Below are 22689 nucleotides of genomic sequence, written 5' to 3' on the forward strand. Positions count from 1 at the left end.
ACTAAGACCGAAGCTTATCCTCCCGCAAGTCCTTTCAAAATTTCCAAGGAACAAGCCTATGTCGTTCCCGAACTCAAATAGCTTTAACAGCCTGTCCATGCGGTAGGATTCTGCCTCACTTGATCGTCCCAGAGCCTCTTCGCTTCCTTGAGACAACTCCAAACGTTTGCTTTCAAGTTCAAGTTGCATTTTAACGCGATAGCGTTAAGAGGAAGCTTTAGCTCGAGTGCTCCTATCTAAATACATGTAAAAGGAGAATTCGTTTTTCTCGGCAACCACTGCACCAAATTTGACGAAATTTGTTCCATTTAAAAGAAAAACTTAAAATCTAGCGACTGTTGGTTTCGGATTTTTTATTTAGGTCGTGAATTTTTTATTAAAAATTGGTAAAAATCGTAAATTTTCAAAAAATGAAACTATCAAGTTTACAACTCTGTAACTCAACCACTAAAAATGATAATACAATTCTGTGAATTGCATCTAATAGTACATCTAAAGCGGACGAAATTGATATGTTACACATGAATATAAAAAGATTTAATCATAGGGAAATACAACTTTTGCAAAACCGTTGTAACCAACGTAACAAATTCACGTAAGATGTAAAATGACATATTGAATTTGTCCGCTTTGAATGGTCTAATGGATGCCGTTTACAGAACCGCGATATCAGTTCTTGATGCAGAACTATGAATTTGTAAACTTCGTGCTTCTATTTTTTTCAAACGGTCAAATATTTGAAAATCGTTTTAGGAAAATTCAAGCACTAAATCGAAATTCCGCTTCCAACAGTCACTATAATTTAACTTTCTCTTTCAAATGCAACAAATTTCATCAAAATCGGTCAAGGGGTTATCTCATAAAAACGTTTTTGCGTTTTACATGTATTTGAATAGGCCGCGTCGGAGTTGGGCCCGAGCTAAAGCTTCCTCTTAAGGAGTTCGTGTCGCAGAAAATCAGGTGTCGGCGGCGTTGGCCATGAGCGAAAAATCCCGGAAGGCAATTCATAACTAAAAACAACTTGCAAGATGGGGTGGGTGGGAATCGAACCAGGGTCTCCGGAGTGTGAGACGGAGACGCTACCCCTCAGCCATGAGTTTTTTTTTTCTTTATTACATGGAAAAGAAAACTGAAGGTGTATTACAAAGTGGACACGACTACACACTTAAAACTCAGGCAAACACACACATGCATCCAACAAGAGCATCCAGTCTGGCGGAGGTTCCTGCGCAGCGTAGACACTTCTTACATAAGCAGCACTTTCGCGAAAGAAGGACTTTGTAGATCGCGGCCTTTCGACATGGCTGTCACACAGTCTACTTCTCCATAGGCTATGTAAACCAACTACTATGAACATGTCATAGGGAGGACCACCCGTAACCTTAAACGGTAGAAACCTAATTGTATATGGGGTCATGTCAATGTCCTTTTTGAGCGTCCGTTGGAGAATGTCCCAAAAGAATACAGCGTCCCTACAGTCTATGAAGCAGTGATCTATGGTTTCGGCACGTGGACAGAGCCGACAGTTTGTTGACCACGGCACAAAGCAACCCCTCGAATTCAACCAAGTTTTAACAGGGAGTGTTTCCGAATGTAATTTAAAGAAAAATGTTTTTACTCCAGGAGGTACACACATTTTTCGGACGCGCTTAAGTACATCCTGATAAGGTCGGTTTAAATAAGGTGCACGATACAAAGGATCTGGGAAAATAGAGTCCACCAGTGCCGCAGAAATTGCTTTTCGACTCGCAGTGAACACGTACTCCAGGCTGAGTCTAACTTTCAAGAAAAGAAATGTGTCAACAACCTCCTTAAGAAAGCCCCAAGGGGCCTGTGGGACATCTTTGGCATTTGATGACACTACTATATTAGGAATATAATGAACTAAACGGAGTTGCAACATTTCACGCAAAAATGGATGGTCATTGTCTCGAAAGAAAAACAGGCGTGAAACAATTTGCCTGATGAAGAGGTGGACTAATCCTAGACCACCACGTTCAAGAGGGAGGAACAGATTGTCGCGCCGCATCGATTCACAACTGGAACTCCAAATAAATGTTGCAAATACGCGATGCAGTGCCTGAAGGCGAAGGCGTGAGCAGTGCAGTACTTGCAGCACATACATAAGACGGGAAGCTAAGAAAACGTTACACACTTCAGCACGAGAGAACATTGACAAATTCCGCCCTCGCCATGAATTCACTTTACGTTGAATTTCGCCAACTTCTCCCGACCAATGAGCGTTGCTATTTCTATACTGTGAGAGAGGCACACCTAAATAACGCAGATCTTCTTTCCATTGAATGCCTGCGTAATGTGATGGCATTGTGGCCCATAATCCAAACCAAAAACCTGAACTTTTTTCAAAGTTAACGCTTGCACCAGAAGCCGCACAATATTCTTCTGTAATTGCAAGAGCAGTCATCACACTCTCTTTATCTGTACAAAAAAAGGCCACATCGTCTGCATACGCAAGAACCCGAACCTCATTAGTGAGTAATTTAAACCCTTGGAAATTTTGTTCTTTAACAATGCTCATACAAAGTGGTTCTAAATACAAGCAGAACAGGAGCGGTGACAAAGGGCATCCTTGTCGTACTGATGATGCAAGCCTAATCGAATCGGAGAGAGAGCCATTCACTATCAGCCTCGTTGAACCATTAGCATAACATATCCTGACGCCTCTAAGGAGCAGGGACCCGATATTTATATGCTCTAGTACAGTAAACAGGAATGAGTGATTTACCCTGTCGAACGCCTTAGCCAGATCTAGCTGTACCATTGCCACATATCCAAACCCCTCAGCTACACACTCTAGCACCGATCTCGCAACATGAATGTTCGTCTGAATGGACCGGCCTCTGATGCCACATGTTTGATGATCACCGACCACAGATCTTATTACAACTTGCAAACGGTTAGCTAATACCTTAGCAAAAATTTTATAATCAACATTGCATAAGGAGATAGGCCGATATCCGTCAACTTTTTGCAATTTAGTCTCATCATCGCTTTTGGCTATAAGGACGGTGTGTCCTTCGTACATTGTGGTGGTTAGGTAACCTACTTCCAAGGCCTCACGGTACACCTGAAGTAATAATGGTGATAAGAGGGAACGAAAACACTGATAAAATTCGGCAGTAAGGCCATCGGGGCCGGGCGTCTTGCCCTTCGCTAACGAATCGATGCATGAAGTTACCTCATTGATATCAATGTTTTCATTTGTGTAATTGTAATCATCCTGATTTAACTGGGGCTGCAACGATACAATTTTTTTGGCAGCATCTGTATCCAATGGCTTGTGGTCTCGAAATAGTTTTTGATAATGCTCGAAAAACACTTTAGTTATTAGAGTAGGGTCATTAACAATGATTCCACCATACTCTATATGTAGGATTTGTTTAGACAGCGCGTGTCGGCGTTCATCACCAAGGGCCCTACTGCAAGGCTGTTCTTCCAGGAAACGCTGCTCTCGCGCACGCACTAGTGCACCTCTGTATTTTTCTGCGTTCAAAGTTTGTAACTGTGCCTTGACCTTATGAATATCATCAATATATTGACCCGGATGTAGGCATTCAAGCTCATGCAATTCACTCAGAAGTTTATACAATGTTTTGTAATTATTCTTTTTTTCAAAGGCCATTATTGATGATTCGATGGTTCAAAACGGGAAAAAGTGCCTCAAGTGAATGCGGTGTTGCCTTAGAAACGTGCCGTAGAAAGTTATACTGTGGTGTATATGGGTAATTATGAGCATATAAATTACACAAGTCGCAGTTAAACGAGTAGCGAAGTACGTTTCCGCTGCATTTCTTCTGTGCTTGGTGCCACGCACAGCCACCTTGCGGCAAACACAGAAGACCCCCTCCTTGCAATGTACGGCGCTGCCCCGACAGGTGGCGCGCTACTCGCCCGCTTCTCCCCTTCGTCTCGTTTCAGTGCATTGGGGCCGTGCGGGGACCGGCGCGAGGGTGCCCCAAAGTTGTGCTGTGGACTTAGAAGTGTTGTATATGAAAACTATGTCTGTGTATATGAAAACTATCGCTTCACCCTCTACATGTCCGCTCCACTTTGCCACATTTGTGGAGCACAGGGCACCCTACACCATACTGTATGGAGCCGTACGGATCCACCCCTCAGCACAGCCAATCCATACTACACACCCAAGCTTTGGCCTAAGTTTATAGACAGCTGCACCCTCGCAAGCCAGCACCAGCTGGTAGCGAGGGCCGTCGACGCGGCGAAAGTCTATTGTTTCCTGGAAAGCGGAGGCCACCCCGGAAATAAAGCCTGCAGAATCTCTGAATACCGATGTTCATTCTCTCCCTCTCTAGGCTAATACCGCCTAAAGCAATAAACTATATAGCATGAGAAACTATAATACCAATCAGCTTTGTGTCATTTGTATATACAATGATCACATTTTCCTAGTTTCTATTTGCTTTTTCGCTTTCCTCCTGCTAGGGCTTCTGTGTCCCCGATCTCCTTCCTTATGCAGAGTAGCATATACTCGTGCTTACAGACCCTTTTCACGACGATATGCCATGGGCACTGCCAATTTGATCACGAGGTGACGTGTCCATTGCTCGCTTCAGCTGCCTCCGTTGCCTCTGTGTTTACAATCGATGTACATGACGATGGTGCGGCTCTGCAAACATTTCACTTAAAATCGTAGAGGATGACTAGATTGACGACACTCGAATATTTGGCCACTGCTTTAGATGGCATGTAAGCACTTCCGGAGTTCATTGCGCTTTCCCCAAACGGCGCGAGCAGTGTATACGGTACTTGTACTTTAAGCGGGGCTTGAAATGTGTTCCAGACTATCCGAATTTCCGCTTATGAACTGAATCTGCATCAGCGCACTTAACTCTTCGTTCTTTAGTTAGCAAATACTTTTAAACAGCGGTTTGTCACGTTTCTGGCTCAGTAAATTCCCTATGCAGTCACAATCTGTTTAGTATTTGCCTTATCGCTCTTGGGTGGGATCAGTTGCAATAGATTTGATCTTGCCGCGCACAAGGCTTGTAACGTAGACGTTCTGTACTTTGTAATAGCTTGTAGAAAATACGCAACATTCGTACTCACTCGCTTACTGTGTGGACAGTTACGAAACGTTCAGCTTCGAACATGAGTGAGCTGTCGGTGTAGTTGCAGTCACCCACGCTTCGGCGCATTGATTCAAGTATGCGCCCGTTCCCTTATTCTTGACACGTTAGCGATAGAGTGAGCTAAGTTCGCGTGCGAGTTGGGGTCGACGTATCTAAATAACGTGCGAGAAACTTACTATATGGCAAGAAACGGCGCTACTGCCCTTTTCCCTGTGTAATGAGCGGTACTCACTCTTGCAGATGTTCCAGGATAGGAATCCTTTCCTTGGAGGTTAGCGATACAACCCTGGCTGATGAATGATCTTTTTATTCCTCGAGGGAAGTCGTAAACCGTGAAGAGCCGGCAGCAGAGGCAGTCCTTATTTAGCACGGGTCCGTGAAAGTGGATACGCAGATTCATTCTATTCCTTATAGGCAAGTCAATATTTGCAGCCAACTACTACTGCGCATGTCTGCACTCCACCGCTCCACATTTTGCAACATGAATGGAGCACAGCGCGTGAGCGAAAAGTCAGTTGCATTTCCGGGCAGCTGATCTCAGAGAAGCAGGGATGAAGAGGCAATGGTTTCCTCTTCGTGCGCTTTCGCTGAGGGAACGTGCGGCGCGTAAATTTGTTTTATCTAGGGAACTTAGCAGCGCGCCGTCGAAACCGCCATCTCGCTTCTCCAGATCAAAGTGCTTTGCTGAAAGAATCGGTATGCCGGCAAAATTCTCTATTTCTGTAGAGTTCTCTATCGTCGCCGCGCCCCGTATGCTGTATCTGCGAGTGAAACCTGCCAGGATCCCCCGACGATTGCGGCTCAATCTCGCGCACGCAAGGGAGGAAAGCGGGGAGGAAGCGCTCCGTCTTCCTTCGCGCGCGAGGCACCGGGGGAGACGGGGGGGGGGGGAGGGATTCTACTCTGGCAGCTGCTGCGCACGGCACGGCCGCGTATGAAAGCGATCGAAGATGTGGACGAGGAGAAGGCAAAATCTAAGGAGGGGCCCTGACGTCTCTCTCTGTGAAGCTAAGGGACGCCGGAAGTCGGCGTTACTCCGCCCATCGTGTAGGGCCCGATTCTCCAATCGTGTTCACATTTCTCGCCTTCGGCGCGCAACCAGAGGAGCAACCACGCCGGGCTCTGCGTAAGTTTGCGCGGTTGCAAACCGCACAAATAATAAATAAATAGGTTTTTAACGAAGCCCACGGGCTGGAGCCGAACCACCATTTCAAAGATACGTTTGTCGGCGCAGCACCTTTAATTTCTTCGGACGCATAAATTCGCAAACGCTTCTTTCTACTAAATTGTGTACGTCGAGACGTTACAGGATGACCTGAGCATGTTACTCCAGTAACAACAGTTCGAAGCGAAGAAAACTCCTCCGCTTCTTATTAGATGAGCACACTTTTATCGCGGTATAGTCTTGGCATCCTGAAGTTGGTGACGATCACTTGCTGACATCGGAGGAGCTGCTCCTAGATCCTCGACGGGACCTAGCGCGCTGGCCGCTATTCAGGCCGGCGATCAGATTCTGTGCCACGATCTGTTCCCGCCTTATCCGCTGCTGCACTGACTGAGGCACGTCCGGTATGAGAGCAGCCACGAGACCCGTTATGAAAAAGACCACGTGCTGCGAATGCGCAAAAAATAAGGAAAAAAAAACGTTGCGAGGGTCAAATGACGACAGCTTCTATTTATTTTAGGTGCTGGGATTTGAACGAAATGTATATCCCACGCTGACGTGGGCCCTACGGTCACGTGCACCTAACGGAACGGTAACGAGTCGCGTAGTTTCTCAGGAAATTAATTTTAAATATCAGTGCGCGCACTCGGGATGCCTGACCACAAGTGGGTCATACCTATGAAATTTTGAAATTGGTCCTTCGTGAATCGGTTGGACTTCGCCGCAATGCACTAGTTTACTTAATGGAGGGCAGAATTTTAAATATATATATTCGATAAGATGCTCCGATACTTAGTACTTAGATACTTAGAGATACTTAGTGTTCCCTGTCGAATAAGTTGCGTGAGTATGATATCAGAAGACAGTGCCCTCGCGACGTTGCTAAGGAAAACTTGTGGAAACGCGGCAGGCGTTCTGAAATATAATTTTTGAGAATGCCGCCCGTTTAGTTACGCTCGTGTATCGCGGTGAAGTTCAACAAATTGTGTAAGACGCAATGTCCGATATTCCTGGACATGGATCGTTGTGACCTATCCAGTTAGACGCATTAAACAGCAGAGTCGTTGGTGACACCTTGTGACGCTGCAACAAACCATAATGCTAAAATATTCTTGAGCTACAAGAATAAGGGGAAACGACCTATGAATTCGATATTTCATTAGTTAGGGCCACATGGAACCAACAGACAATAAAATCCAGAAAAGCGCGTATATATGACCTGTTCTTTTAAATAGAAGGTATAAAGCAATATTATTTGAAAGAATGTACAAATATTTTGCTAGAAAAATGAGAAATCCAGATAAATTCTTTGCGAAATTTACTTTCCGCACTTTTGTGGCTGCAGATAAATACACTAAGCAGTCGGTGATCACTGCAACACAAGTTCCGCGTGCTTTCTTAAAATCTAGCGTCGCAAGACGTCGCCGGCAGAGCAAGCTCGTCCGGTTCATTTCTTGCGGTAACCCAGCAGGTATGCGGTAGCACGCCTCCACTGAGCTGTGCTGTGCTGAACCTAGAGCACTATGCGGCCCAACTTTCGTTGTGGCCCGGCCTGCCGTTTGAAGCCCAGACCCGGCCCGGGCTCACAACCTGTATGAACGGGCCCCAGCCCGAGTCTCCCCGGAGGAACTCAGTGTACATGCTTTAAAACTACGTGTGCTTAGTTGGTGTATCCTAGGACATTACAATAAAAACTGCAGTCACAATAAAGCATTGCAAAAGAAGTCCGACAGAACTCGCGTCACGAACATGGTCGGCGGTAATGCGAGCAGCATACTGCATTGCATTGCAGCATACGCTACAGCATTCTTGTGTTGTAAACACCAATACTTATAAGTACTTGTAAACGAAAGGGGCGGTTTTACCCGGATGGGTAGCACTGACAAGGTTTAGCATGGCGCTCAAGATCCCTCGCACGGTGTTCTAACCATGGAGGAGCAAGAAAGTTAGGAGAGGGCATTACGTCACACAGCCAGCTTTGTAAAGTGAACGTTCTGTGAGGCCAGTACCTTTGCTCAATGGTGACCCAACACGTGAATTCATGCGTCGAGATCACGGAGCAAGAATCGAGATCTGCGGAGACGTTTGGTTCCTAGTAGCCATGCAAGTACTTTTACAGCGAAAGCTGTGTATGACAAACCTTCCGTAGTTTTTTCGGCGTCCGGCAACAGAAAAAAAATCATCATGTGGGCCAATCTTGGTAATAGTGCAGAAAGGGCACAGACCCCTGTGGGCTGGGGAACCCGTAACGCGCCCTTGAACTATTAATGTCACACGTGGGACCCAGAGGGCTCTGTGTACGTGGCTCTGAGCCGATGCACAGATGTGAATCGCCTCTTCTTCGTGAATTCGAAGGGAGACCACACGTTTCACCATGCAGACGAAAACTGGGACAGAAGCTCCGCAAGACGAGCTACACCACCTGCCTACGATAACCAAGACTTGCCAAGCACTATATACTGCAGGAACCGCATACAATTGCAGTTGTGGCATTGAACATTCGTTCACTGAATCTGCATGCGGAAGATCTCAATCGCGATGCAATCCTAAACGAGACACCCGTCCTCTGTCTTTCGGAAACGTGGTCAGACTCGTTCGTCCAGCTCAATGGCTACACCTTATGCCCCAACCACTGGCACGCGCCGAAAGCTTCGGCGCGCGCTGGCAAGCGAACGCGTCGCTTCGCTTCGGCTGGAGGGAAAGGGCGCGCAACCACTGGAGACAAGCTCCGACGCGCGCCGAAGCTCGCTCCTCGGCTGCGGCGCACTGTTGCTGGACTATTCCGTCTTCATCCGTCAAAGTCCGGCCTAAAACAGCCTGCTGTAAACTAAGCTTGAAACAATAAGGTTGTGGTCTGTATGTGCTTTTAGATACAAAAAACACGTTTGCATAATGAATATACATCTGCCGCAACAGTTCGTTTTTATTTTTGAAGTAACAATAGTGTACAAAATATCGACATCAGCGCTCGCGCGTCGTCCGTCTGCAAGATCGCTTTGCAAACACCTGCACGACGATGCCATATATCAAAAACTGTTGTACCATTTCATTTTTTGGTAGCTTATTGCACAGCCGACTATGTAAGAATTAGGCGTGCAATGTTATAACTGAAAAAAATCTGTGTTGGAAATATTGCCACGTAGTAGTGACGGTAAATAAATAGTGCCGGCTCAATCGCAACGATAGCGGCGAGCAATGTCGGCAATCGTAGAAAATCTCATCTGCGGGTCAAGCGCGTCGGTTTGCATACGTCAGTCGTCGAAAGTTACAGCCTATTCGCTGGTGCCCGCGCGCCTTCCAGAAACTACAACACAATTCGTGTCGCGTATGCAATAAGATTACCAAGGTTCGTCGACAACAGACAGAACCATCGATAACATTCGCGAAACTTCCGATACGTTCAGGCGCATCCTGCACCGAGCGATAACGTTTTAACATTTTTTAGCCGGTGAAATACGGTAACCGGATACAGATAAAGCATCCGTGTCAATATAATTATGCTTGTTGGTGCATGAGAGAAACGTGAAAAAGTGGCTTCTGAGAACATCAGCAAAACAGAATTGAAACACCTGTAGCACTCACAAAAAAAAAAAACTAGAATAGCTAAAATGTATGTAATTCGTATCTTGTCTCCCCCCAATTCTTGATTCTGCCAAATCTAGCCCATGGAGCACCTCTATTATTCTAGGTTGTTTTGATGCATCAACACCGCATCTGGAGGCCTTCACATTGAGTTTATTGCTACAAAACATTTTCACAGTGTAAGGGCCATGTTCTATTGTAACTGGTTTCCACATATCAAGTTTGCCTTTCTTTACATTAATGAAATGACATACCGTCAGATAATACAAGCTTGAGAATTAGAGGGTTTTAATAGGAGTCTTTCGTTGCCCTTTGCCAAGTCGTACTATTGAAGCACTTATTCGCATGTATGGGAGCAGCTCATTTGCATAGTATAAGAAATATATAAACAGGTTATTTTCAGAATTTATACACTTCGTCACCACAAAAAGAAAAATTGCAGTTTATTGTTTTCAGCCTGCTATGATGTCTTGACTGAGAAAGATATATTCAATTTGTTCTGCGAGGCACGCAATAGTTGCTGTGGCATATTTTATTGCACAAAACTGCATACAGTAGCCAGCCATTATTAAAACTCAGAAGAAATTAATAGCACAATGCATATGATCAGGCACATAGCATATTATTGCACTTTCCTAATTCATGCCAGAACGACGACCACAGGCGTCCTTCTCTAACAAGGTCAGCATCCATCGTGCCTCCTAACCTCCCTACCTTTCATTTATCATTTTCTCTCTCTCTTCTTAATTCATGCCCTTTTTTTAATTGCACAAAAGCTACTGCACTAAAATAGTATACTAGTACATACTTAAAAAGCACAATTTTATACTACGATAATAATCAATCATTCAAATTTTCATTGTAGTGCCCAGGAACAGCTAGAGAGCCTCTGTACTGGTGAACTTAACGAGCTTTAAGGAATGTATAATGTCATGGACCACCTTATACAGGAACAAAAGGTGCGATTAATTAAGACTTGAATCTAGAGGTGCGAGTTGAAATATATTTGAGAAGGCTCAACTGTAGTTGCCAGAATGGCAAAAGTGGTGCTTGAAGATAGACATCATTTTATTCTGGATGCGTTCAATGAGGTCAGAATTAGATTTGCTCATTGCACCCCCCTCCTACAGAGGCATACTCTAGTAGTTGGAGGCACACAGCAGAATTTGAGAAACACAACAGGTGAGCGGAAATCATGCAATATACGGCAAGCAATTCCAAGAGCGTGAAGGGCATCTTGTGTAATTATCTATGTGAAGAGAAGCTTAGCATTTTGTCGAAGTACACACCAAGATCTTTCATTTCATCGACCCTAAGGAGTGGAGCATCACGTAGGGTGTATCAAAATTTCACATGGTGCGTTTTGTGCATATAACTTAATGCCCTAGTGTTGGAAGCATTTAAGAGTACTTATTTTTTCTGCACCAGTTTGAGAGTGAAAAAATGTCTTTTTGGAAGTCGATGCAGTGGTGAACACTGTTGACAGTCTGAAATAGTTTTTAAGTTGTCGGCACACAAAGTCATGCTGTTCATTTATTAAAATGCTCTTAGCACTAACAGAAAGCAAGGAATCCCATATCGATTCAAACACCTGACGCACTGAAGAGGATAGATATAGGTCGGCAGTTAGTAACTGCACATCCAGCACCTGATTTGTGCATGGGCAATGCTCATGCTACCTTCCGAGTGCTAGAAGAGGTACTAGACTTTAGGGAACTATTGAAGATGCTTGTGAGAACGAGGAACAAGTATGCTTCCATACGTCTTAACCCTTTCAGACACCACTTTATCCCGTTGATTGAAAAGTTGCTTTCACCACACCTCTTGCATATTCAGAATCGTAGAAAGTGTACAGCTGCAGCAAATATTAAGAATTTTCAATTGTTTAGCGAGTTTTGTCAAGTTTACAAAATTTCGACTCCATGCGAAAACTCACTACAGGAACACAAAATATGAGAACATGTACTATATCGTGTTTTGAAAGCTTGAAAAGCACTTATCCAGCCACTTGACAATTATGCCTGGTGCACGACATTGTAAAAAACAATGAAAGAAGTGAACTCGCTACATACAACGTACTGACACAGAGTAACAACACCCAGCCGTCTACCTTCCCACTCATTTTGTTAAAACATTCTGCACGTTATTCAAAATTGCAGCACAGTTCCAATAATAAGTGTTTCAAGATGTATGAAACACATTTTAAATACCATTACTTTCATCAGTGCTTTTGCTATTGATGCACGCTCCTGCTGTGCGCAATTGTGTAGACAGCGTCTCAAAGGGTTAAGCTCTGTGGAGGAAATACCATCAGCACCACAAGAAAGGGAAAGTTTAAGGCAAAGTTTAAGGCACTTCATATACTTGGAAACGAGGTTTTCATTGACTGTTAGCATACACTGCGCCAGACTGAGAAGGAAGGTTACTTGAAGCATATTTCACACCATATAGCAAACAGAAATGTTCTGCAAAGGCATCAGCAGTGTTCGAGACAACACCACTATTTTCATGAAGAAGACTTACATCTTTGGCCCTCTTTTTAGAAGGGAGAGCCCACAAAGCTCCAGAAATATTTTGAATTATGTGTCACGCTGGCTTCAACACAATCAACGTGGTCAAAGTGATGATTCTAATAATAACAATAATAATAATAACAACAATAATAATCTTAGTGGTAACTTGGCACACTAGACTAAAAAGAAGGCTGATGCCTGTATGTTAGAGCATCTGATAACCAGCCATCTAGAGCAGGAATTTGCAGGATGCAGAAGACACTTCCTTCCTCTCCATGTGCACACACACTTGCTCAATAACACAGCACGGCACACACGCACACATTTCACAGGTGCACAACACACACGAGTGCCAATTCAATCTGGTTCCGAGGAAGGAGAATCCAAATCGCCAGGGGGGTGGAGAGAAAGCTCTGCATGCCAGATATAATCATGGAGTTGGGGTGTCGGGCCATAGAGGCGCGATGAGGGCTCAGACTGTGCTGACCACTTGTTCAGACGAACTGAAGAAATATTAGTGCTGTCCAGAGAGTCGTCAAGCACCCTGCAGTATAGACTAGTGCAATGTTGTGCTGGTATTGCAGGGTGTGCTACTTGAGGGGTTTGAGGCAATCCTCGAAGGCTGGCATGAGCTTGTGACAACCGAAAAGACGGGAGTAAAGGGTGCGTATTGTCCGGCGCTGAACAAGCTTGAGTTTGTTAGCGTCGCGAGTTTGGTACGGGAACTATACTGATGAGCAGTACTCAAGTCGTGACAGAATGATAGAAGTGTAGAGTGCTCGGAAAACCTTAGGTCATCAGGGAAGGGAGACACGCGACACAAACCCAAGAAAGGGCCGGTGCTTACATACAGTGCTGGTGACATATGCGGAAAAGTTGAGAGAACAGCTAAATGCTACACCCAGAATGGGAAGGGCCCGAACAGTCTTTATAGAAGTGCCTCCAAGGAAGAAGGTTGGACGTGCAGCAGTTTCGTTGTGGCTGATACGCATGGCAGCACTTTTTACGGTGCTACTACAAAGTTTGATCCCAGTCGTTCACCTTTACGGAATGTATTTATTGTAAGCACATATGCTGTGCATCGGCATATTGTTGTTGTGGAAGCGTTAACTTGTTAATCAAACACATTCTGCGCAGATGCATTAGTAACTTGGTTTTGAGTAGATCTTTGTCCTGACTACAATTTATAGTATCGCAGCAAGAAACATTTTAGTAGAAGCTGAAGAGATTCCAGCAGTTTAAGCATACTTACTGCACAAAACACTGACGACACCTTTTCACCTTCCCCACAATGCACTCACACCATCTACACTTTCCATAAGCAAAAAGTGAGATAAAAAATCAATTACAGTTTCATTGACTCAGTACTTGCTGCTTCTGAAGCGGGCATCGAAGCAATCGTGGTATACGCTGCTACACGCATAGGTCTTGCCTGATGCAGGTCCTGCTATGCACTGCACACAGGGCACACGTTGCAAACAGATAATTTCTTTTTGCAGTGCTCAACTATAACGACACACTGACTCAAACATGACTGCATTGTCACGTATGCTTCAGTGCGTCAGTGTTCTTGATTGCTACACGAGCGATTTATGCCCAACTAGCCCAAAAGACGGACGCACTAGAAAGAAGTGAGTGAATGAGTACAGTGAACTTGTACTGAACTGGATTCACATGCCGAATAGAAGAGCGCAGTGTCAGCTGAAACAGGCGGCACGGCTGATTATGTAAGTACTTGTAATAGTTCGGCTACTAGTGTATTTCGCTTTCGGAAGTTATCTTTACCACTGGAAACAGCGCAGAGCTTGGCCGTGACACTTGAGTCAACCGACACCACACGAAACACGCCGCGGTTGACCAACCCAACTTCCACACGGTTCATTCACCACATCACACATCACACGAAGTCAGGAGTGCCATATTTTAAATCACTGCAGCACCAAACGGACCTGAAAATTCACTTCCTTCGACAGAGTTTCTTAGCTGGCCTCGTTCACTCGTCAGTTACGAACTCGATGGACCCGCTAGGCCTACGCGTAACGTAAACAACATCGGCGATAGGCGAGTGCTGATTATCCAGACTTCGGAACTCGTAAACATGTTTCCATTCGTTTTGGGCACAACAAAATACACACACAACAAGCACAGACGTTGCGGTAATCGTGATTCGGTTGGCTATTTTAGCAGACGATCGCACTGAGCCCGGCGGAACCCAGTGGGCAGGTTGGATTAGTCGGCGTCGTTCGAAGTCGCTTCGGATCCACGTCGCACTGCCACAACCCACTGTCGTCGGTCGGTCGGTCGTGTCGTTGTCGGCCTACTATTACAACACTGTCTTTTAGGAACACTGTCGCGCGCGTCGTGCGTCCAAAAAACTCGGACGATCGTTGATGCCGGAGCCTCCACTTGGGCGGCCATTACAGGCATAGCAGCCGGAGGCTGCGCAGCCTTCGATTGGTTGACGCGTGCGACTCGTCGCAGCCTCTCATTGGTGCACGCCGGCGCAGCTTCGCCGCGCGTCGACAAACTTCTAGCATCGGCAGTAGACATAATCGCTGCGCGACGTTCCGCTTCGCCGCGTTTCCGACCGACGCTTTGACGCATTTGACCCTTCGGCGCGCGCCGAAGCTTTCCGGCGCGTGCCAGTGGTTGGGGCATTAGTCGTGTGGCTTGGCAGGGCAGAGTGGCGCGCTGCAGGTGTTGCTATATACGTAATGAACGACGTTCAAGTGCAAACGTTCGATCTTGGGATGAACAGAATCATCACCGACTGTGCGGATGATTGTACTATACAAATGGAAGAAGGAATAGTGATCTCGACGGTGTACATCTCGCCCGCTACTTCTATGTCCGAAATCAATGAGTTTATGAACACCTATTTCCAGTGGGTTAGAAAGGATGATACCACAATTGTGATCATCAACTGAGAATTGCACGCGGACATTTCTAAGTCAGAGAAGAAATGGTTCATACAATGGTGGATGAGTTTGGCCTGCAATGTTACCCCAAAGAGTGTAAACTTTTCTTGTGTAGGAGTGTAGAGTGTAAGCAAAATTACACCCTTTGGGTCTTATCTTTCCATACAACAATAATCCTCATCTGTCTTGCCCGCATTTCATTTCCTTAATGCTAGGAGCCCGGTACTTCTAAGTCACGAACGGCATGCGCGTTATCAGCACGACAGAGCATTCTCGACAGGAAAGTAGCGAGCGCAGCGTTTTCAAGAAAGAAAACGCAAGCAAGACTGAGATACGACCCAAAGGGCGCACATTTGTTGAAGAGTGTACAGTTAGGGCCTTACAAAAAATTATAGAGAACGACAACGGGGCTCTGACTAGACGTGCGATGACAAAAGACGTAGTTTAAAACTACGTAATCATTCCAACAGCCTTGGGTGCAAAGAAATATCCCAGAACAGAGTTTCATATCTCTTCCTGTGAAATTCTCCTGTTGGATATTTTTGTGTGCTCAAGGCTGTCAGAATTATTACATAGTTTTCAAGTATGTCGTTTGTCATTTCACGTCTAGTTAGAGCTCCGTTGTCGTCCTCTATAAATTTTTGTAAGGCCCTAGCGGTAGGGGTGTTACCCGTTCGACAAGAAAACACCCACAAGGGTGTAAACATTTTTACGGTGCACAGTGTGCACCGGTGACCACGAGTAGACGATCCATTGCTGTCGCAAAAAGTCGATCTGTTGACAACATATATAGGTGACAAGCGTGAAGGTGACAAAAACACTGCGATGTGTTTTCATAACGCAACTCGGGCTGTAGGATTCGCAATTCCAGGTGACCATGTAATAGACCAATCTCAAAACTAGTTCCGACATGCCACCTCTGCTGCAAGGGATACCGCTAGGTTCAGTCCTTAGCCGGCTGCAGGAAAATTTTTAACGAAGGTAATGTTGGTTACACCCCATTGCCTTTGTTAGCTGCGCACCAACCTTCCCGTCATAGTACCTTAGATTACTAAAGAATTTTTTCTTCTTTTTTTTTCTGGTGACAAACCGCTCTACTTCTAGAGTTATTGGATTAAACAGTGAACATACGATAGCCGCGCGCTTAGACAAGACTTCCCATCAATACCATCAATACCATCCCATGAATAGACAATAGACAGACATCCCATCAATACCATCTGCTCTGCCGCTTTCCGGAAACTATGCCTTCTGCGCCACAAACTCAAGACTGCTCCGCCTAGTGTTAAACTACTACTCTTACTTTTCTAATTAGGCCAAAACTTGAGTATGCTTCCATAGTTTGGAACCCTCAGACAAAAGTTAACATTAATAACCTAGAGCGAATTGAAAGAAAAGCAGTGCGATTTATTTACAGTAAATTTAAGGCTACTGGCTCCCCCACTGCATTACTAACCGATAACGGCAGTGAACTATTACAAGTTCGAAGAAAAAAAAATCGGCTAGAGTTTCTTTCAAACTTAATCATAGGCTAGACTCAGACACCGCTAAATACGTATCCCCCTTGATAAGCAGACCCACTCGACCCCCCCCCCCCACCACTGCCCTCATTCTCTAAAACGAATTTTCGCAAGGACTGACACTTTTCAATACTCTTTTTTTTCACAAACAATAGATGACTGGAATAAACTAACTGAAGCATACCCCCAGCGCCCGTGAGCTGTATATCGTTTGTGTAAATAATCTTATTTCGTGTAATTATTACATATGTATTCTAATCAAGTTAAAAATTTTCTTAATCGTCTACCTTATGACCAAACAATTTGTCTGAAGAACGCGTTACACCCTTGTTTCATCTTGTTCTTCTGTGTAAATAATCTTTTGTATTTTTCTCACCCTGCTCGGACTTGGCTCACCCTGCTTGTCCACAGTATTGCATAAATAAAATTACAAAAAATAACACCCTCCTGCTTCCCCTAATATTTCGTTATGGAAATTCACCAATCTCATTCTACTCAGGATTCCAGTCAATGTTGCCTTGAACCGAAATACAGCGAAAAACAAAGTTTGTATGCATACATTATGGCGCCGGCAGGGCTGGTCTGCACGACCTCTGAACGTGTTGAGATCGGTATACTGGGCTTTTTTACTTCTTCTCTTTTTAGGCCCTCACCAGGTTTTGTGACCTTGGGCGCTGCGGCCTGGCTGGTCATACGGTCCGGTCTATTCACCCATGTCTGGCCGAATAGACCAGCCAATCACAGCGGAGTACGCGCCCGCCACTGGGTCCCTTGTACCACCACCAGATTGAGCTCGCCTTCAAGAGATACCTGGAGTCAATTTAGCCGTAAGTCATACCTAAAGTCGGCGCCGGCCATGCGGGGGAAAAATTGCGTGCGTCTGTCTGTCTCTGTGTGTGCGTGCGTGCGTGCGTGTGCGTCTGTGTGTGCGTGTGTGTGTGCGCATGTGCGTGTGTACTCGTGTTTCGACTCCATATGCCTCACACAAAGCTTCACGCACCTTTGCTCACGAGTGTGCGCTTACCTCGAACACAACGACAAAGATAAGCCTGGCGGCGAATATGTGCCAGTAGGTGAGGGTGAGCCGGTATTCGTTTTCCGAACCGGGTGGTTCTCGGTATCCCTGGTACCTGGACAAAGGAATCAATACAGCTTGATAGAAACAAGTAAACCCGTGTTGAATGCATTTCCATGACTGAACACAAGACTTGGAAAACGCGCACATTTGAGATTTTTTGTTATCATTGTTCTTTTTCATGATGGCAAGGCTTAGAGGGGCGGGGCTTCATACAGTGCCACGTGGACTGGACAAGCATGACGCAGCTTTCGGTTTCTATTGAGAACTTAACTGATTTATCTTACAAAGGCGGCAGATCCGTATTCAGCTTTTCTGGACATCAGGATTTAGTTCGCAGGATTGCCACCTCATGGCGTAGTGAATTTAAACTTTTCATACTTCTCCCGGTGACCGTGTGATGACGTCAACGAAACAAAGGTAAACGAATAAAAAACTATCCCTGCACATTGAACTTCACCACAAAGCTTGTCCCGCCGGCGTTATCAGTCTTCTTGATAAAGAGTTGCCGCTCGTAGGCTGGGAAATACTTGTCATTTTAAGAACGTTAAATCGCGGTGAGGCAAACCGAGTGGTGATTGGTTCCAGGCTTTTCAGAGGCTTCCCTAAAGGCAGACACGGTTTTTCTTTTTTATTATTTTTTTAATGGCTGCAAAGTTACCGGGTTAGGGTAATCGTCGGAAGCACTTCGTGGCAGCTTTAGCTCGGGCCAAACTCCAATGTCGCTCATTCAATACATGTAAAACACAGAAACACTTTTCTGAGATAACCACTGGCCCGATTGTAATGAAATGTCTTGCATTTGAAAGATTATTTTTTTAATGCTGCAAAGTCACCGGGTTATGGTAAACGTCGGAAGCACTTCGCGGCAGCTTTAGCTCGGGCCAAACTCCAATATCGCTCATTCAATACATGTAAAACACAAAAACGCTTTTCTGAGATAACCACTGGCCCGATTTTAATGAAATTTCTTGCATTTGAAAGATTATGTTAGATTCTAGTGAATGTGAGAAGCGAAATTGCGAACTAATTCTGGATGTTTTATAAGGAATTTTCCAAAATTGGTAATCTTGAAAAAGATAGGAGCACGAAGCTTACAAATTCGCAGCTCTGCATGTAGAATAGATATCGCAGTTCTGTAAACTCCATCCATGAGAGCATCCAAAGCGGACAAATTTGAGAGAGAGAGAGAGAGAGAGAGAGAGAGAACAACTTTAGTAAATATGCCTGCAGAGTCGGTTAGGCTCCCTCCACGCAGGGAGGACAAGCTTTTACCGCGACGCGGCCACTACGTCAGTCTCGTGCATTGTGCTCCTCGAGGTCTTGGTTCCTCGCTACTTCCGCGGATCCGAGAGGGCCGCCATCCCCTTCCTGGGGGTGCTCCCCCCTTCTCCTCGGTTTCGCGAGGTCGCTGCCTCTCTAGAGCTGCCGAGACCTGCTGGACGGCCTTTAGTTGTGTATCTTGGTGTATCTTGGTGTATCTTGTGTATCCCGCCGAGGCTAGAGGCTGCAACGAGGACCTATGACAAATTTGATATGTCGATTTCTATCTTACGTGAATTTGTTAGATCGTTTACAAGCGTTTCGCAGTAGTTCTGCTCACAAATTCGTGGCATTCGCGAGAGTCATGTATATTGTATCAATTTTGTCCCATTTATATGTATTTTAGGTACAACTGATGAAATTGCAATATACGTTTTGATCGCCGAGTTACAGATTGTTAAGTTTTCTAAAAATATGCGATCATTGCCAATTTTTATAAAACAATGGACGACATTAATCAAGTATTCGCAACCAACAGTAACTATATCTTAAATTGTTCTTTTAAATGCAATAAGCCCCACCAAATTTCGTGCTGTAGTTGCCGAGAAACACGATTTTTCAATTTCCGTGTATCTGAAGAGGAGGCCCGAGCAAAAGCGTTCTCATTGTCGCGCCGCGTCCACGAGAGATGCCGTCGTGGACGGTTTCTGATTTTCACCTATCGGTTTCGTTAAGGTACCCTCTATTATTTCCCTAGCAATTTGCCTTTCCGCACTGATGGCCTACCGCAGCATCTGGAAATCGAGAGAAGATTTGCTTCGGTATTAAGATGGACGCATGAACAAGTTGGTTTTGCACTTTGAGGCAAAAGGCCTGACACAATAACTGTGCGAGCTGTTTCTTTGTCGTCGTCCATTAGCAGGCTATGGCCGAAGCTGCTCGCAATATCGCGTCACGTTTACTGGTCACCGGGCCAGGTACACCTTTGGGCATGACATGTACAGAATTTGCGTTTAGTTGCCAAAGCACCACGCTGTCACGGTTGTTCGCGTGCGTGAAAGATGACCACTGTTTAAGATTATTGTGCAGTAACGCATGCAGGGTTTGTCTGTTTTCTATATTGTCTACCATGTCGCCGTTCTGCCTGTATAATATAGCCGCAATGCAGACTAGAAGGCATCGAACGCCAAAAAGGCTGCCCGCGTACTCAAAGGCCTCGTCGTACTACTCCTCACACTTCATCATCATCATCATCATCATCATCATCATCATCATCATCATCATCATCATCATCATCATCATCATCATCATCATCATCATCATCATCAGCAGCAGCAGCAGCAGCAGCAGCAGCAGCAGCAGCAGCAGCAGCAGCAGCAGCAGCAGCAGCAGCAGCCTGGTTACGCCCACTGCAGGGCTTAGGCCTCTCCCATACTTCTCCAACTACCCCAGTCATGTACTAATTGTGGCCATGTTGTCCCTGCAAACTTCTTAATCTCATCCACCCACCTAACTTTCTGCCGCCCTCTGTTACGCTTCCCTTCCCTTGGAATCCATTCCGTAACTCTTAATGTCTCCTCACACTTACTTGCATTCAAGAGTTGTGCGACTGTCGAGGACATCATTAAGGAATGTTGCCAGTTCGAGGAGCGTGACATTTGGCACATGAGGCAATTTGTTGGCATCCTTATTGCGCCAAAATTGGTAACAGCCTTCGAAGAAGGACACCGTAGAGTGCATTGTTATTAATGTGATGTAGTCCACGTCTCAAATTTTAGACATATGACTCACCCTATAAGGACCCACCATGTAAGGACTCACCCTGCAAAACTAACGACTAAGCATCTCGCTTATATTGGTAGTCATCCGATATAGTTGTCCCGAAATCAGGCCTCCCTGCCAACGTACGTTAAGGTTATTTATCTTTAAGTTATCTTTATATTTAAGTAAGTACTGATATGGGGGGGGGAGTTTTTCATCGGTTTCACCTTTCCCAAGATCCCCGCATTTTCGCCGGCCTATGTTCATATCTTGGGGGATTTTTGATAGATGTCGAAGCCATTGCACGGCCCTGACCATGCTGCTCAAAAAGCCATTTTATTTTCCTGAAACCGTCTGCAAGCTTCTGTATTCTTGCCGTTCATCAACTTCCTGAGTTCACTACCAATTTTAGACTATATTGACGACTAAATTCCTACGGAAGTCGGCAATCATTCAACGGCAATTGGATTGAAGCCATTTAAATCAAATTTACCGTGGACACGACAGCCGCCTTTTCCCACTTCGAATATAACTATACCTTTAATGAATGCGATCGTAAAGCATATAACTTCACAGTCAAGAAAATTATGCGGATCCCACGCACTGTGGGAATCGATGTAAGCGAAGCTCTCTCTGGTGTTTCGTTTGATTTGCGATATTCAGTGGTGATGGTGACTGCGAATGTTTCACTTCTTAAGCATTTGGTGCAGTACTATACTGAGTTGCTGGTAAGTGTTACCTTGCGCGTACCACTGCTGTTCGTCTGCGTAGTCCACAGAACATAAAGGGAGGCGTGTTTGCTTGAGGCGTTGTTGTGCACCATTGCTTATAACCTATGAGAAGGTTGAGCAATGTTATTGCCACAAGTGGCACATCGCATCGTGGCAGAAATGTTGGCAGAATCATGGGGCTGTACGTGACAAAACCACAATCGGATTATGAATCACACCGTAGTGGCGGACTCAGGAAATTTGGACCACCTGAGGTTGTTTAACGTGCTCGTAAGTCTAACTACAAGGGTGTTTTCGCATTTCGTCCCCAACGAAACGTGGCCGCCATGGCTGGGATTCGAACCCGCGACTTCATGCTAACGATGCTCTTTACGCAGGACTTTCTTCGCGTGCGTATAGTCCGGAACCGGAGTGAAGGGCAGAAGGATGACACGCCTTCTCGAAATGAAACCTTCGGAATAACCCTTTGTTCAACGGTTGCACATATGTAAAGAGCCCACAGTACGAACCACCTTCAAGTCGGTATCAGCTTGCAAAGTGGGAACTCAGATGAAACGTTTTCAAGCGGATAGGCTTTTAATTATCATAAGGATATCTTTACTGAAATTTTATTTGATACGTTGAGTTGAAAGCTCACTAATAAGTATTTAAACTTTCTTTATTGTTAAGGCCTCCTGTTAACATAAGGATGCAGACTTTTACAACCTCCTATTTTAAAGAAGTAAGTTATGTATAATACATTATGTCCTAGTGGTGACAAAGAACTTTCCGCTTGGTCACCCGCCTGCGATGACGCCTTCACGAAATTACGCCACCTACTAACCTCACCACCTATTCTCCGCCACTTCGATCCTGCAGCCACCACAGAGGTCCATAACGATGCCAGCGGTGTCGGACTCGGCGCTGTACTCGCGTAACGAAAAGCGGGGTTTGATGAATATATCGTTACCTACGTGAGACAAATTCTAACAAAGGCCGAGGCTAATTACTCTGTTACAGAGAAAGAGTGTTTAGCCCTCCTTTGGGCCCTTGGAAAATTACGTCCTGTTT

General features: G+C 45.2%; 1 protein-coding gene across 1 annotated transcript in view; it reads right to left on the bottom strand.

The window, feature by feature from the left end:
• Positions 1–6540: 6540 nt before the first annotated feature.
• Positions 6541–22689, bottom strand: part of LOC142563321 (anoctamin-4-like) — a 40615-nt gene continuing 24466 nt past the window's right edge. Inside the window, exons 12-13 of the mRNA XM_075673880.1 lie at positions 17834–17939; positions 6541–6723 (exon numbers count right to left, since the gene is read on the bottom strand). Coding sequence (XP_075529995.1) covers positions 6541–6723; positions 17834–17939 — 289 coding nt within the window. The remainder of the gene's footprint in view (positions 6724–17833; positions 17940–22689) is intronic.

This window comes from Dermacentor variabilis, chromosome 11 (assembly GCF_050947875.1).
Source record: "Dermacentor variabilis isolate Ectoservices chromosome 11, ASM5094787v1, whole genome shotgun sequence".
Lineage (NCBI taxonomy): Eukaryota > Metazoa > Arthropoda > Arachnida > Ixodida > Ixodidae > Dermacentor > Dermacentor variabilis.